The sequence below is a fragment of the Melanostigma gelatinosum genome, assembly GCF_949748355.1.
Source record: "Melanostigma gelatinosum genome assembly, chromosome: 10".
Taxonomy (NCBI): Eukaryota; Metazoa; Chordata; class Actinopteri; order Perciformes; family Zoarcidae; genus Melanostigma; species Melanostigma gelatinosum.
In genome coordinates, this window is record NC_136643.1 from 3,700,668 (window position 1) to 3,717,819 (window position 17,152).

Genomic DNA, 17,152 nt, shown 5'->3' on the forward strand with positions numbered 1-17,152 from the left:
TTTTACATGCTGCCATACATTGCTCGTAGGATTAACAGAGAATATGATGAGAATATGAAAGAAGTGGGAAACAAACTGTGTCGCTGTATGCTGCACAGGCCCTGGGGCGAGTCAGTCATTTTCCTCATCTTAAACCTCACTCAGAAATGATGCTCATTAGTCTACATGACAAGGGAAATCTAGAATGACAGTATTTATTCCACATTCATGCCCGCTTATCTGTACTGTTTGTTATTCCTGTCTTCTCCAACACTTCACTTTCTGCTCTTTTGGAAGCACAATAGCTTCTTGGAATGGCTCCATTCTGTTCTACTTATTAGCCACACATGACGGGTAAGCAATCTGATGGATCAAACACATACTAAATGCAAAATGCCAGGGCTTTGACCCACCTAAATGGAACGGGGCCGTCATTAATGTTATTTATTACACCTGTGTTTAACCTGCAATGGCATGTAAAAACGGCTGCTGTAAAAAGGGCTTATATATCAGTTAGTCAGTTGTTTGGGTGGTGGTCAGCTGACATCAAAGGTTTGATGGATTGCTCTGAAATCTGCTACAGACCTTGTGCCTTGTAGCCTTGTGAAAATAGATTGCAATAACTTTTGTTCTCTGAACCTCTGATCTTGCATCATCTTCAGGTCAAAATTTCACTGTCAATATTGTGGTTTAGCAAAACTTATGACATTTCCACCAGCCTCAGCTGTAATTTGGGTTGAGCGCTAATTAGCCAATCTAAGCATGCTAACACCTAAACCAAGATGGTAAACATGGTAGACATGACTTCTTAAACAGCAGCGTGTTACCAGGTATTTGGGCATAAACCAGGTTGTGGAGTTTTTGCAGGGCTCTAGAATGTGGATACTACAGTCATCCTAACAGGAATGAGGTATTTCTTTAAGTTCAGACACATTATACCCATGAAGAATACTCCCCCGGGTACTTTTACTTTTTATCGACTCACTGAGAGATACCCACAAAATGTATCCCCCAGTGACTGAAGCAGAAGAATGACCGTCAGACTGCTACACACCATCCGTGTTCTCATATAGATAAAAGGAAGCAGAAGGCAATTAAATCTCTGCTTCAGTTAATCCCATGATGTCATAACGTTGACCCCACTCAAGGATTCAAGCAAAAGACTCACTGTGTGTGCGCGCATACAATTTCCACACTGCGTTGGGGAGGTGAACATTAAGTGCAGTGCTTCATGAATTAGATGACTTCCTATTCTAAGCCCCTCCTCCCATCAATTCATCTTAACCAACAACTGAGGCTGTCCTTTCCCTTACGACCCTCATTCCACCCGTTTTCCACAACCCGTCTACCGTCTGAGAGGCATTTGGTACGCTGAACGTGCGCATCAAAGGAAGGTGTGCTGGCGTGCCTCACTGAAGCATATCACATTCCTATCCCTCCCAGTGCCACAGATCCCTGCAGACATCTCTCTTCAAAGGAAGCAAAGCCGCTGTAACATGAATTAAACAAGAAGAGGATTCACCAACCTTTATGGGTAAGCTAAAGCGCCGATCCTGCAGCTGTATTATTCATAGAGCTGCTTTGATACAATTGAGTTGCAGGTTATAGTGGACTCAAGTGTGCAGTATAAAGCATGGGTGGCCATATACAGAAAACAAGAGTGACTCTGTAGTTTTCCACAAGTTACTCTGTAAGAAGATCAGTATTTCTACACCAGAAAACTCCATGTGCCGCAGAAAATGCATTTTCGATCAAAATAACTATGCAACACTACGAAACAGTACCAAATGATATGTACTGCTTTTAAATTAATTTAAATTAATTCAATACGTTATTACTCTAATACAGTGCATATGATGTTATGTGTAAATATGTGCAAAAGTAAAGTTAAAACAGGCATAAAATTGCCAAAAATAAATGTTCTGTTGATGGCCTCATCGTCCACTTGAGGATTACGATGCAAAGTGAATGTGTGATGTGTATGTATGTATATATATATATATATATATATATTAGGGGCGTAACGGTACGCATATTCGTATTGAACCGTTCGGTACGAGGCTCACGGTTCGATACGCATGACGAACCGAAGACGTTTGAATAAAAAAAAATAAAATTATTCATTTTTTTTTTAAACCTTTATTTAACCAGGTAGTCCCATTGAGATTAAAAAGCTCTTTTGCAAGATGTAAGTAACAATACAAGATGTAAGTAACAATACTACATAACATTAAGGAGCAGTTTTAGTTTTTTATGCTCATGTGTTGCTAAGAAGACACCCCAGAAGATGGGTCACTCAGGTATAGCTCCATCATTGTTCAAAGTCAAAGAATAACTTTATGATGTTAGTTGTAATGAATAAATATATTTTAAAATCAAGTACATTTCTCTGGCATTTATAGTTTTCTACTGTACCGAAACGTACCGAACCGTGGCTCCACTGTATCGTACCGAACCCAACCGTGGATTTTGTGAACCGTTACACCCCTAATATATATATATATATATATATATATATATATATATATATATATATATATATATATATATATATATATATAAATTAATTTAAACTATATATATATATATATATATGTATATCTGTAGATCTAGTGTTGAGGTTAACAAACAGAAAAAGGAGAACGGTAAAATATTGGTTTCTGTGCCAAGAAGTTAAAATGATTTCACTTGATGAAGTCGAAATCTAGTTTTCAAACTAGGACATGCGATGTGTAATTTATTAGAAATATGCTCATGCCATATTCTAATTTACTTTGAAACATTCATGGCGGGCCATTGAAAAACGTGCACCAAAGGTATTAAGTGAGCTAAAGGGTGTTCTAGTGCTGCTCTCCTGATACAGTGAACCTTTAACTGGAATAATTCGCATCAATTCTGTACTGACAACAAGTCAATACCCGAAATCAATGCAGCAATGTTATAACCCACTTAAATTGAAAGTTAATTTAAACTCTGGAAATAGATGAGACTTCTAGTGCTCTAAGTGTTACCTTTGGATAAGGGTACTCCTTCCCCCTGGGGTACAGAGAGCCTGTCAGCCGGGGCAGGAGCATGTTGGGAACCAGGGAATCATTGATGCTGAGATAGGCCAGTCTGGAGCTGTCAGGTGACCACCAGTGGGCCACTTGCGTGTGCAACACCTCCTCTGGAACACCAAGAGAAGACAGATCAGACCCTCTGAGCCAGGAGAGAGGGGCTCAGTCCGCCTGCTTATTGATCGCAAAAGTTAGTCTGCGCTCCTCTTTTTAATATCAAGTCATTCTGTATCAGTGTTTTTCAACCTTTTCTGACCACAAAATGACACATTTTAGCATAATACAGCATATATACTGACAGTTTAATGACTCTCAATTTGTTGATCCTTACTAGGCTTTTCATCTGGGTTATTCTGTCCAGGGCCCAGTTCAGAGTAAAAAAAACAAAAACAAAAAAACAGCTGAGTTAGCTTCACGGGAAAACAACAACAGCAAACAAGCTACGAACTCTCCACGCAGAGTTTAGCTCTTCCTACTGATTCAAACAGGCTAAAGCAATCGCCACACAATCCACATTTCTCCAGACCATCATTGTTGCTTTGTAAAAGAAAGGAAAACCCCAAACAGATTCAATTGTCCGGACAATAACTCCACACATGACGGGATGCTTCGTAATTAACGGACAATGCATGTAGTCCAAATCAATATAATTAACACAATGACAACAACAAACTCACAAGAACCAGTCACATATATTCATATGACAACAAAGCAACAAATCAATCCAGCAGACCTGCAGCGGAACACGCATTCTGCTCCACACTCGAGGGCCATTCAGATATTAGATGTAAAAAAACAAACGCAGTTGATTTACCAAATGCTGTTCAATTACAGACAAACTCCATCCTCCTTTCTTTGCTGACAAAGAGTTTAATCCCACTGGTTGGTGCATGTTTGTTTGTCAGAATCAATATTCCAACAGCCAACTTAAGTTCTCCAGAGTCCAGACAGGATCACAACCGTTTCAGATCAACAGGTGTTTCAGTTTAGCGAGTGAGCGAGTTAACTGGTAACTTTCAGCCGAGTACGCCTCGAGTTGCTCGTAGAAACCTACATAAATAGTTGGCATGGATGATAAACACAGATAAGTATGTATTTAAAACTGATACCTACATGTTCTGTCATGGTTTTTTTAACAGCTGCCGTCACCACGAGTGACCACAGACACATTGGTCTGAGAGTCACCAGTGAACCTGCGGTGTCTGTGGCTGCAAGCTGTTCTTCGTGTTGACTACCTCTGACTGTTTGTAGCGTCCAAAAGTCTTGAAAGTCACTTTATTTAGGTTGCATTTGCATTATTTGCTAGTTAATGCCCTCACTTAGCTTGACGAGCTATTACACTCCGTCGTACTTTCGTTGCCAAACGCCGTGCACACACTCACAAACATCATCATTGTTCTTTTCCTATTCTGAGTCCAAAGTGCCAGATTCTAGAGGTAGCATCTGTATTCTTCTATCTGTCCTTCAAGTTAGTTATTTAGCCAGGCTTTTATGACTCAGCGCTCTCTCTCTTACCCTCATACAGCCAGTCCGTGATGCCGTTGAAGATGACTCCCTCCTGTCCAGAAGACGTGAGCCTCCACGAGCTGCTCTGAACATCCGTTTGGTAGTAAATGTTGTTTTCAAATATATATATCTGTGGAACAAAGAGACAATTTATATTTTGCATTTGCAGAACAAAAAGACAACCTGGTGAACCGATCCCACATTCGCTGAGCGTATCATCTCCAGTGATAACTCAGACAAATATGCAGGAGAGCTGCTGAGTAATGACACTTTGTCGTTAGCGGTGTGACGCACCGCTGCAGGGCTTCAGGTTCCAACCGAGGGCAGGTAGAAACACAGGAAACCAGATAAATATGCTGTCGAATGCTTAATTACTTTCCCTGTCTGCTCTGGAGCGAGTAACGGAGTGATTATTCGGTGCATAATGACCTGCACGGTGGAGGCGTTTGGAGCTTTGGTCGCAAAACAAGATGTCTTCCAGCAACAGCTCGATTAGCTACCTGTTACTGGTTGGGTTTTGAGGGTGTTCGTGTTTCCTCTCGAGTCAAAAATAGAATTTGACGAGTGTTTACCTGAGAGCAGGTAGGATTCTATGAGTGCAATGAATTATATGTCACACGGTATTAATAACATCCTTTTCACCTTTCTGCATGCAGCAAGGTTTTTTCAATCAGCTTATTGTTTTCTCAATAATTGGATTCACTGGCTGGTCAATAAAACAGCACAAATTACACAACAAACAGTCCAAAACACAAAGATATACATAGAATATTGACATTTCTGCTTGAAAATGGCAAATGACATGAATTAAAATAGTTGCTGATTACATTTATGCCCATCGTCTAATCGATGAATCAGCTAATCGTCTCAGCTCCACAATGGTGCTGAGATTAAACACACAAGTCTTCAAATGAACAATGGGGCTAAATATCCCAAAAGATCCTGAAACGCTTCAGCTATTAGTTCACATTTCATATTAGTCAAGCATTTTCCTGGATCATTTATGCATTCCCATTTAGACTGCAGCTGTATAATGCATGCTTACTGATATTTATCGCTGAGTGAGTTCTTGTATGAATATGTCACACATTACACTTGTTGAGACAAGGAGGATTGTGGGTCAGTATGAACTGTGCCTGCATTGTTTGGGAAGAGACGCAGATCTGCACTTTGGATTTCCTTGTTGGAAGTAAATTAGAACTCAGTAGGTGTTGAGATGCATTGAGGTTATTATGTTGTTGTTTACGGACTTGCTTGGGTAATCAAGAGAAAATGTTTTATTCCAAACATCTAATTCCTTTGAACTATCTTTGCTCCAGTATTAAATGTGTGAATGATGGACGCGTCATTGCTGTTAGACTGCGTTGCCGTTGTTCGGCCCGTAAACTCACCAGCTGCTGGCCGTGAACGCCCCACGAGGCAAACTGGAGGACTGAATCGGACACCTCCGGAGGGTTCAGCTCCCGCACCTCTCTGATGAAGGAACGGATCAAATGACACGTGGAGTATTACACAGCAGACCAGCAGAGCTCCACATACGTTCAGATACAAACACTGCAAATGCACAGATTCCAAAGCCTCAAATAATGTTGAGGCGAATGATGTGTGGCATCTTAAGTGATTAAAAACTTGGACTGAAGTTTACACAGACTCATCAAAAGGGATTTATTGTTCTCGACTGTTATTGATCTCGTCAGAACACTTTGTCGTTATGTGACTTCAAATAAAAGACAATACGAAGACATGTTAACTGTAGCTCGTGTCACTGATGTATGAAAAGGAAGTAATATTACCACGCTAGCTGTGTGTTGATGAGCTGTAACTCTCTGTTTGCTCACCTTGTATACAGGTTGTAGATCAGGTACGAGGCCAAGACAGAGTGCTGGAAGATCTAAAACCCAATGACAAGAAAAACATTTTCAATATTCCCATGATCTGAACTTTGTACATCCTCATTAATGAGAGGAAATACTTTGGATAATGATGACTAATAAAGTAGATTAGTAACCAGAATAGATATTCTCTCAAAATAATACAAAAAAACATTCTGAGAGCATTTTGTGATCATGTTCTTTGTGATGGTGTGTTTTGGCACACCAGCTTTTCCTCAGCCAGCTTTGTGTTCTTTTCACTTCTTTTTCCCACATCGCCGCTCTGTACTTGTGCAGAATGAGGCTCTCTGTATTTAATTGGACAGTTATAACAATAACACAGCACGGATTTTGATTTTAGAGGAAGTAAGAGTGAAGGGAGGACAATGCTCCACTGTGCCCTGCTGTTAAAATGACATAAAAAAGAGTGAGAGTGCTGCATTTCACACAGTGATTGGATCTCATCATGGTTGACCTCTGCCCCTGCATCTGCCACTAAAACCTGACATTTCGCCATACAATAATTGTCTATCATGGCTTTGAGTCACATATTGCTCATGTTTGTCCAATGATCCGAAGAAAATAGAAAAAATATTTGATCATGTTGACACTTTATTCCTTTTTCTTATATACTTCACACCTATGGGCAGTAATGATGAAAGAATGAAAATTCATGTTGAAAGAAAAACCAAACGTGACAAAATAAATGATGTGGAAAAAAATGTATTCATATATATATTTCTGCAGTCAGTTCCATTTCAATATATTTTATATTTTAAAACAACTGACATTAGTTTGCATGATTTCTCACTGGTAAAATATACATTTTGAAGTGTGAGATGACAATGTTGCTGAGGCATAGCTACATTTTCCTCTTGCTACTTTGACAACATTGCCAGTTTTAGCGTGTGTTTGCAATGTGTCTGAGAGATGGCAGTAAGGAGCACAATGTAAAGAAAGAGAAGATATTTTTTTTGTTCATTCATTGGCCAGAGCTCACAGCAGTTTGGTATTGTGGGGGAGAGGAAGAGGAGAGCCATCCGCACTACCACTGAAGCGGCAGAGAGGGCCTCAAGATGGCCGTGGCTCAAAAGAGGAGAGCCAAGGAGTCAGAGTATAGCGAGCCATCTGGACACAAGCTGGGGTCCAGCGACCTGGAGGAGGGTGTATGATGTTGAAACACCCGAAACACTCGATGATTCCAGCAACATCACTGAGGATGTGTCCAAATGCATCAGCAAATGTATGTGTCTATGTTCACAACTAGCTAATAAACGTCTGTGTGGTCTATATGGAAATGCAGAGCTTTTTCCGGCGCAACTGTCAAGTTGCTGTCTTTTCTTAAGTAGACCATCAAATGAGAAAGTCCCCTCATCAATCTTTAACTCTGCAGGATGCATCCTCTCAGACACGTTCACATGGAGCATGTGGTACGGGCAGACGGACACGTGCAGACACGGTCACATGGAGCATGTGGTACGGGCAGACGGACACGTGCAGACACGGTCACATGGAGCATGTGGTACGGGCAGACGGACACGTGCAGACACGGTCACATGGAGCATGTGGTACGGACAGACGGACACGTGCAGACACGGTCACATGGAGCATGTGGTACGGACAGACGGACACGTGTCTCTATCATCATGCTCACATTGTTTTGAAGCTAAGTGTGGTTGTAAAATCTGCAAAAATAGCAAATCGCAACCTGTTAATCAAAACATTTTAATTCGAATGAAAAATATCATGAAGTAGCCAGCTGGACTCAGGTACTGCTGGGCGGTATACCGGTTTTAATTTCACGTATGATATTACATTTTCACACACCGTCATACCGGTGCAGAGCCGAAACAACTGCTGTAACTCTTCAACAGGCAGCTAAGTATATTGTTCGCCGCTAAGAGCGCTACGATCGGAGCTAGTTGTGTTGAGTGTATTGAGAGGGAGCCCTACTCATGGTTATATAGGAAGTGACCTCTCCCTATATTTTCCAACATTAATTTTCTAAAACTTGTCAGAAAATAAAAGTGGAGCTGGAATGAACCGGATAGCAACTTCATTTTGATTTGTTTAAAGTAAATAATTTCACATTAAGGTTAATCCTAGATTCTATTGCAACGACCTGTAAATTCACATATTACTTGTTAAATTCCATCCTGCAGGGCTACATACATACACAACCATCTTCTCTCTTCTACTACTTTCCCCTGCGTGTGCGATGAAATGACCAGAGAATATCCACCCAAAGCTGTCGTTTCAGAATTCGTTCATTCATTGTCCCTGACATAGAATGGAATCTGCCTTGGACAATCTACCAGCCACCCGTCCTTCACTCCTAATTTGGGCTTCCAAATTAACAAAGATAATCCTCCCGGAAGGAAAAATGATATTTTATATTGTTACTTGACTGCTCTTCTTCTCCCTTCTCAAAAAAAAAAAAGACGTCAACATCACTCAGCAGCCAGCCCTCGTAGGTGACAGCTCTGTGATGACTCCTCGATAAAGCTGTCAGCGACGGGTTACAAGCTAAGAGGCGTGGATGTTTGGAGACGTCGGAGAGCGTAACAGGCAGCAGGCAGTTTGACTGTAGCGTGTGTCTGTGTTCTCGGACCACCGGGGTTCTGCGGCACTTTTAAATATTTCCTAGTATTATAACATGGGTGGTGCTTGCCACATTTCAATTAAGATACCACAGGCTGACCCGTACTTTGTGCTTTCCTCACATCTGAGTCATCCTCACGCTGGTGTCGTTGTCTGACTGTTGAAACAAATTCTGAGAATCGGTGATGGAAACACAAAGCTTAGCGGTGTTGGAAAGTTGAGACGGTGGACTGGAGGGAAATGTTCAAATAGACAAGTGGGTGCATGGACATTTGTTTCAGATGGCAGTCTGTGCAGACTTTGGAGGAGTGCAGTGACATTTGGAACAAGCGCAATAAATGCAGACAGAAGAGCAGTGTGTTGTGGGGTGAAGATAATAACCACACAGCAACTCCCTGCTGTATCAGGGAGGCAAGAGTATACATTTAAAAGCTGCACTTCTAAACCATGTTTTAAAATACGTTCCCTGCTCTGTGTTGTAGTGTCAGTAATACCGTTCGAACAGCAGTAATAAAACCGACGGCTACCTCCAGGTCTGACAAGTGAAGCCGATGCTGAAGTGCCTTGAACCAGCATTCTCTCTAATGGCCTGAAAGGGGAAACTCCTCTGGTTGCTAAAAATAAGTCAGACTGTATCGAAGTCTGTGAGAAAATAATCCTCTTTCTCACATTTTTTATCAAGGAATCTTAGCTAGCATCCTCTATGCTGCGCTCTGCTGGGATGATAAAAACAGGATCAACAAGATGATCAGAAAGGCTGGCACAGTGATTGGCCTTACCCCAGACTGGAGGTCACTGGAGAAAAAGAGAACAAGGGCAGAGATGATAACCGTTGTGTATTTTGAAGGTCACTCATTGCACTGTGATTTGAATGGACTCAGAGGCTCATTCAGTGAGCGACTAAGATGCCTCAGTGTTCTACTAAACGACTCAGAAGGTCTTTAGTTCCAGCAGCGGTCCGGTTTAAGATGTGGTTTTTAGATGTAGCATCCTTGTGCTGTTCATCAAAGGGCTTTTTATGGTGTTATGTATTCATTGTACTGTGTTTTCTGTTTGTTGTGTGCTGTGAAAACTATGTCTGTTGTTTGTTTGTTGTCTGTATGAGTTGATTTGGTAGCAAATGAGTTTCCCCACTGCTGATTAATAAATCTTTCTAACCTGAGCTGAATTATGGTCCTAGTTAGGCCATGTCCACACTACTACGTTTCCATTTGAGAACGCATATGTTTGGCTACGTTTACACTGAGCGTCCACACTACGCCGGAGTTTTCAAGCACCGAAAATGGAGGAGTTTGAAAACTTCGGAGTTGCCTCTTCGTGTGGACAATGTAAACGCATACGTTTGGAAACAATGACGTAGATGCGTTCGCTACTTGATTGGTTCTTAGCAGTCACGACGTGTCCTTCCTTGATTTGTCACACTCCTGTCACGTGACCCTTTCCCGGAAATTCACAAAGAACAGCCTTGATTACTGATCAACTGCCAGGTTAATTCAACATGGAGAACTGATTCCAGGCGTTGCTGACCTTGTTGTCTTCACTAGCAGCTGTTCAGTTCAATTCTGCATTTTTGCGGAGGAAGCAGCTGTTAATGGAGCGATCAGTGAGCGGCGTTATCAGACCTATGGAGCGGCCGTCTGAAGTCACGGTTAGCGGCTTTGAGGAGGACGGACACAAAACGGAGAACTTTCCTTTTCTTATTAATGCTTATTTTGTTCTGCACAACTATTGTGAAGTCCACAGACACAAACTATAAAGGAACAAAACATGAATTTCTCTCCAGTACGCCAGAAACGTCAGCCACCAGCAGAGCTACGAGTGAGAACAGACAACAATGAAACCGAGAGGAAATGAGTGAGAGACGTGTTGACCACATTTATGGACCCATATTCTAGTAAACCTGTGTAAGTGTTGATTTTAAAGTAAATTTGATGTGTGAAAGAGAGAAATAGAGCAAGAGCTGCAGCATTGTAACTAAGTCTGAAAAATAAAACTTTCCACGAAATTTGTCTGTTTGAGTTTAAAAACAGGAAGATTTTAGAGTAAGATCTTAAGTATCCAACACGATCCAAGCAACCAATCTACTTCCTGTTTACAAAGGCACCCACCCGAATGCCCAGGGTACGTGAATAGTGAGGTGATATTCGTTTTCAGGCTTGCTAGTATGGACGTAGATCATTTAGAAAACGATACTGAAACGCCTGTGTGGTTTTGTTTTAAAATGAAAACATTAGCGTGGATGTAGCCTTAGAGTCAAATACACCAAAAAGCAGCTCACGCTTAAGGGCGGGGCTACCTCATGATTTCACTACCAACTACCACGGCGTTGAAATGATTACAACTTTAATAATTTCACTGTGTTTTCACTTCATTAAAGTTGGAAGATGGAACATTTCCGTTGCTTGTAAATGTCTTATTCAGAGTTTGGTCGTACTTAGCTCCACCCTCCATCCTCTCGTGTCGCATCTGGTTGCAAAAAAACAAGCTGGCGACGACCAAAATGTCAAACTCGAGGCTTCAAAACGGCGGTCCACAAACCAATGAGTGATGTCGCAGTGACTACGTCCACTTCTTATATACCTGGTCAACCTATCCTGCCCGTTTGCTCACTTCCCCTCCCCCTCATCTCCGACCCCATCCCCCCCTCTGTTCATGCCTATTGATATTCATGTCCCTCTCTTCCCTCCTTTCATCCCCTCTTATTCAGTCCCATGCAATGCATACCTCTCCCATCTCTCCTTCTCCAGGCCTGTATCTGTCTCAGGTGCCTCCTCTCCAGAGACAGATCCCCCACACTGAGGCCCAGTTCACACCTGGCATTAGAGTGCGTCTCACCACCTGTGATCGGATCCCACATTGCATATCTCTATATGCAAATAGACGCATACGTCATATCTGTTTGCAAAGACCCAAACCCTTGTTGTTTTTAACCGTTTTACGTTTTGAGTCACCGTGGCACTCAAAGGCTACCGGCAGCTACGGCAACTTTTAAGGTGGAATGTTTTCTTGCCCGTTGTTCAATGTACGAACTGTGACACCTTAAATGTCACTATGACAACTTTGATTGTTTTTATTGGCTCTCTTGCATGACATATGCTTTAGTGATGATTGGATTGAGATGACTTTGATATACATATGCAAACTGGAAATATTATTTTATTTTCGAATCTATTCTACTCTATTCTATTTGTCTTGGGTGCATTTAACCCAGTGGCGGGCCGAGCGGACATTTTCAGCCCTCAAACGCATTAATACGTATTCAAGAAATACAACTGGGGAGGCTCGACAGTCTTCACTGGCGTCCATGAATGGAGAAGGACTTCTTACTGGAACTAAAACGCACGGATGTACTGAACAACCGTCAGATTAAACTCTTTGTTACCAAAGAAAGAAGGATGGACTCTGTCTTTAAATAGTGAACAGCAGCTCTGGTAAGTTCAATGCATTTGTTTTTACATCTGCAGTAGCTTCAATATGGTTGTTTGTATATTATTATTTGTACAACTTGTTTTTATGAAGATGGATTTTTGTTTGGTTTTATATGTGATAGGAACTATTGTTACGTCCAATGTTGCTCTGGGGACATATTTGGCCGTTGCCAGTGTTGCCAACTTTCTCGCTAAATCTGATGACTTTCCAAACCCTCACGGTGACTTTTTTTGTAAAAAGCTACTCGTGACAAATCTAGCGACTTTTTCTTGTGTTGTTGGAGACTTTTCTGGTGTTGTGACTCTGACGTTAAAGCACGTACGTTCTGCACTGTGGTGAACGAGCAGCGGGGGCTGCCGTGAGCCCCTCCGCCGCCCAAAAGCACTCACAGGCGGCTACTCTCACAGCAGCCTCGCGCAGTAGTCCCAGCTGCAGTCAGAGCAGAGAGGAGACGCACTCGCTGCAGTTAGTGGATCTACAGGTGTTGGCTTCATTTTTACACGAAACAAATAATAACTGTAGCTGTGTTTCAGCTGCAGGACAGCAGTGAAGGCCCAGGTATAAAATGCACGGCCCACCACTGATTTCCACCTTTACTTAGATGTGTCCACTTGTGATCAGATTACCAGCGTTGATGCCAGGTCTGACCGGAGTCCCTTCCTCCGTGGCCTTCATACATCAGGACTGGCCTGAATGAACGACTCCCTCGCCCTCCACGATCATCTGCTTCCTGACATCCATCCTCAACATTCTGTAGTACACTCCTCATTTTATTAAACTGCTGTGGCATGGTCCTTGCTGGTGAAGGCACTTATCAACACTGCTCAGGTTTATCGCAGAGCGCTTTACAGACTAGCAAAGTACACAGATACACAGATACAACACAATGCAGCTTTTAAACTGAGATCGGTCTGTAGGTGGTTCTGAGACGTGTTGTGACATCTTTAATTGGCAAAGCATGTGGTTCATCCTCGACTCTCCTGAATGCTTAATTAATATTAGTCTTTGCTTATTTACAAACCACAACTGCATTAACATGCTTTTCCAAATTAATAAAAAGGAGACTTGTGTGCTCTTTATATTCTGCACGGAAGGCTGCTGAGCGGAAAAAAAAGAGAAGCCGAATAAGTTGTATGGAAAGCTTTGACGCAGCAGTACAGTGCAGCGGAGATCTTTGCTTGATTATGATGAATTCATAAGACAACTGGAGACAGTGGTGCAGCAGCAGGCCATCACTCTCCATAGATTCAATCTGTCACTAGGATGATGAACACACCTGCTACGTCCATCTCAGGAGGAGACGGCACCTCAAAAGACAGAGAGAGCTCATTATCAAGCCTGCATAGTTCGCCGACACCGAGATTGTTCCCGCGGCCAATCGAATTACACGTGCACGAAAGAGTGGAGGTAGAACAAGCAATTTCACCGGTATTAGACACGGGGACAACAATGTGTTTGTGGTGTGATAAATGACACGTGGGGTTTCTGCAGCATAACCAAGTCACAGCAGCCGGTCTCTTTACTAACAGAACCCAAGGGGAGGTATGAAGAAAAGGGCGTGTAGGGTGCAGTTACACCCTGTGACCAACACTGAACTCTTTGTTAATCACAAAATGTCCCCTTTTTCCCCCTCATTTGCTGTATTATGCACTTGTTTCTACCAGACTGCAGTCAGCATGGAACACTAGTCCTACAGAGGGGCAGAAGGAAGTGAGGGAACTTCAGCAGAGTGAATTCATGGATTGATACGAGTTGCATCAAATAATAGAGGGAAGCAAATTAAATGAACTGTTAAGTAGAAATTTTCCATTTCAATGTTGATTTCAAACTCTGCTAATCCCCTTTGTCAGCACATGAATGCATTCATCTGCATTAGTTTGAGGATCAATGAAGAGGATTATCACAAAATGTACTTCTGTTTATCATTATCACCATAAATCACTGCAATATCATCGCCACACCGCTCTAATGTAAACATAATAAGTACTGTATGTAAACTCATTTTTCTGTATCTTCTGCAGTCAGAAGGGAGCCGGAGAGCCGTAATTACATTCAAATAAATCAATGATTAATTTGATTTCCAGTACATGTCGTCACCGTGGGACTGTGCAGAATACAGAATTCAGAGCTGATTCAGAACTCTACTGATGCAAGAAGTTCTTCAATTATCAAGGTGCCGCCGGCTGAGTTTACAAGACTGTCGTTAACCTCATTATTCAACAATTAGATGTGGGTTTTAGGAGCATGATGCAACAGTGGCAGTCATTCTCTTCATTCTACAGCGGCTCCTGGTTGGGTCTGTACTGTACGCCTTACATCTTTATGTACTGTGGTTGAGCACATTTCTGCAAGCCTGTCTCCGAGATGTTATCTTCATATACTACTAATTTGTTTTTGAATACATGTTTTCTGAGAAACAGCCTTACTGCCGAGACGACATGAGCTCACAGAACAAAAGTGAAATGCACGACCACGAACACAATATGGTTTAGTTAACTAAAGGTTATCTGAACCACAATGTTTGGGTAAACATTATCAATTATAATTCCAGTGTGTTACCAGTAAAAACATAAAGTTGAATTAACTATCAATTTACCATCTATAAATCAGTCAAAGTGTTTTTTTCATTGTTTCACTTGCATTAGTTGATCCGAGGAAGAGGCGATTCTGTTGATCACACTTCTGCACCATCAAGCCTCAAGACACCCAACAGAACCTGAGGCAGAATTTTGTCGCACTATATACAGTAGGTGCAATGATATTTATGATAATCACGCAGAGCTGCAGCAGCTTATCACATCTGATGATGCGTTCCCACTCAGCTTGAGGGTCCATTTTATCTGATATGAATGCTGAAACGAACAGTATCATAAGTATGTTTCTCTGTAATCACAACAGATCCCTTTGAGATCTTTTTATACAATTCATCTTTCCTTCATAGGTGGTACCCTGGCTTACAACACTGCAATGTTAATGATTTTCCCAGGGTTGTGTACACTGATGAATGGTGATTATTTTGTATAATATGTTGGAATACAACCGCAGTGCTGCAGTAAGCAATGTAAATATCCTAAAAAAAGGAAACAGCTGAAAGGAAAATATTGCAAAATTCCACAACAAAAATGCACATGTATCTTTTGTTGCCACACTTTTGAAGTAGCCATGAGCGACGACTTTTCAGTGTCAGGAAGAAGAAGGAGATCACTGCACATCTTGCTCAGTCTGTGTCACAAGAAACTCAACAGGAAGATGCTCATGTTAAGGAGATGCATGATTTCAAGAGCAAGCTCTATTGTGGTTATCTTTCATTGGGAGAGATCGGAGAAGCTGAAATACAAATAATCCAATTCTGTCAGAGGAGAAGGTTCTCAGAAGAAAAAATGGGAGAAAGGGAGAAGGTGTAAAAAGAAACAGCCACACATATAAACTCAATCCAATACTGGAAGATGGTGAGTTGAGAGTTGGAGGACGACTTAGTATGGCAGCCGCACGAGTGGCTGCCTTTTACAGTAGCTCCCGCTCACTACTTAGCTTTTTCTTATATTATGTTATTTTTGTTACTTATTTTCGCTTCTTTTTTCTCATACTAGCTACCGTTCTTAATCGGTGCATTATGGCAGCTAGACACGTCGAGCTTGTCGTGGTCTATCTGCTGTTTATTGCAATTTGCACCTCCGTGTCTGGGGATCCAGCGTGCAGCCATGGTCCAGTTGTTTACGCTAGGGACCAGCTGTTAGCATTCCGGGACGCGGCGGTGCTACCCGACGAGAGACCCGCTGTTCCCCGCGAGCTGAGGAGGAAGAAACGGGGATGCCGTGCGGGGGCGGAACGTCGCGCCAGGAGAAGACGCTACACACCCGTCCTCCCCTCCATCATCATGGGAAACAGCCAGCTGTGACCCGCAGTTAGACGATGGACCGATGGAGCCGAGGAGGCTCTGAAGGACTGTTTTGAGACAACTGTGTGGGAGGTATTCAGTGATGCCCATGGGGAAGACATCGACGGTCTCACCGACTGCATCACGGACTATATTAACTTCTGTGTTAAGAACACCGTACCCACCAGGACTGTACAGTGTTTCTCAAATGGCAAACCCTGGATCTCTCTGGAGATAAAGGCCCTCCTCAAGGAGAAGAAGAGGGTTTTTAAATCTGGCAACAAAAAGGAGCTGAGGACTGTGCAGAGGGAGCTGAGGATGAAGATCAGGGAGGGGAAAGATGTCTACAGGATGAGGATGGAGGAACAGCTGCAGCAGAATAACACCGTCGGGGTCTGGAAGGGCCTCAAGGCGATTTCTGGGTTCAAGGGGCCCAACCAACAGCCTGAGGGGACCAAAAGTGGGTGAATGAGCTGAACTTATTTTTTAACAGATTTGACCAGCCATCCACCCCTCCCCCCACCCAGACCTCCCTGCTGCTGCAACCCCCATCATCTGCATCCCCTGTGGATTATTACCCCCCCTCCCCCTCCACCTCCCCCCTTCCCACAGCACTCGGCTCCCCTCCACACCTCTCATACTCAGCACTCTACGACCAGCAACCTACCCCCACCCCCCAGCGTGTCCCTCAACCAAGTGAGGAAGGAACTGAGGAGGATCAAGGCGAGGAAGGCCACGGGTCCAGACGGCATCAGCTCAAGGCTCCTCAAATCCTGCGCAGACCAGCTGTGCGGGATAGCGGAGCACATATTCAACTTGAGATTGAGGCTGTG

General features: G+C 42.6%; 1 protein-coding gene across 1 annotated transcript in view; it reads right to left on the reverse strand.

Moving 5' to 3' along the window:
- The window catches only part of LOC306783152 (inactive dipeptidyl peptidase 10-like), a gene marked incomplete at both ends in the record, with an annotated part of 162,919 nt that overhangs the window by 18,343 nt on the left and 127,424 nt on the right, over positions 1 to 17,152 (reverse strand). The window contains 4 exons of the mRNA XM_079276688.1: positions 2,991 to 3,145; positions 4,551 to 4,671; positions 5,933 to 6,014; positions 6,380 to 6,432. Of these exons, the coding sequence (XP_079132814.1) occupies positions 2,991 to 3,145; positions 4,551 to 4,671; positions 5,933 to 6,014; positions 6,380 to 6,432 (411 nt within the window). The remainder of the gene's footprint in view (positions 1 to 2,990; positions 3,146 to 4,550; positions 4,672 to 5,932; positions 6,015 to 6,379; positions 6,433 to 17,152) is intronic.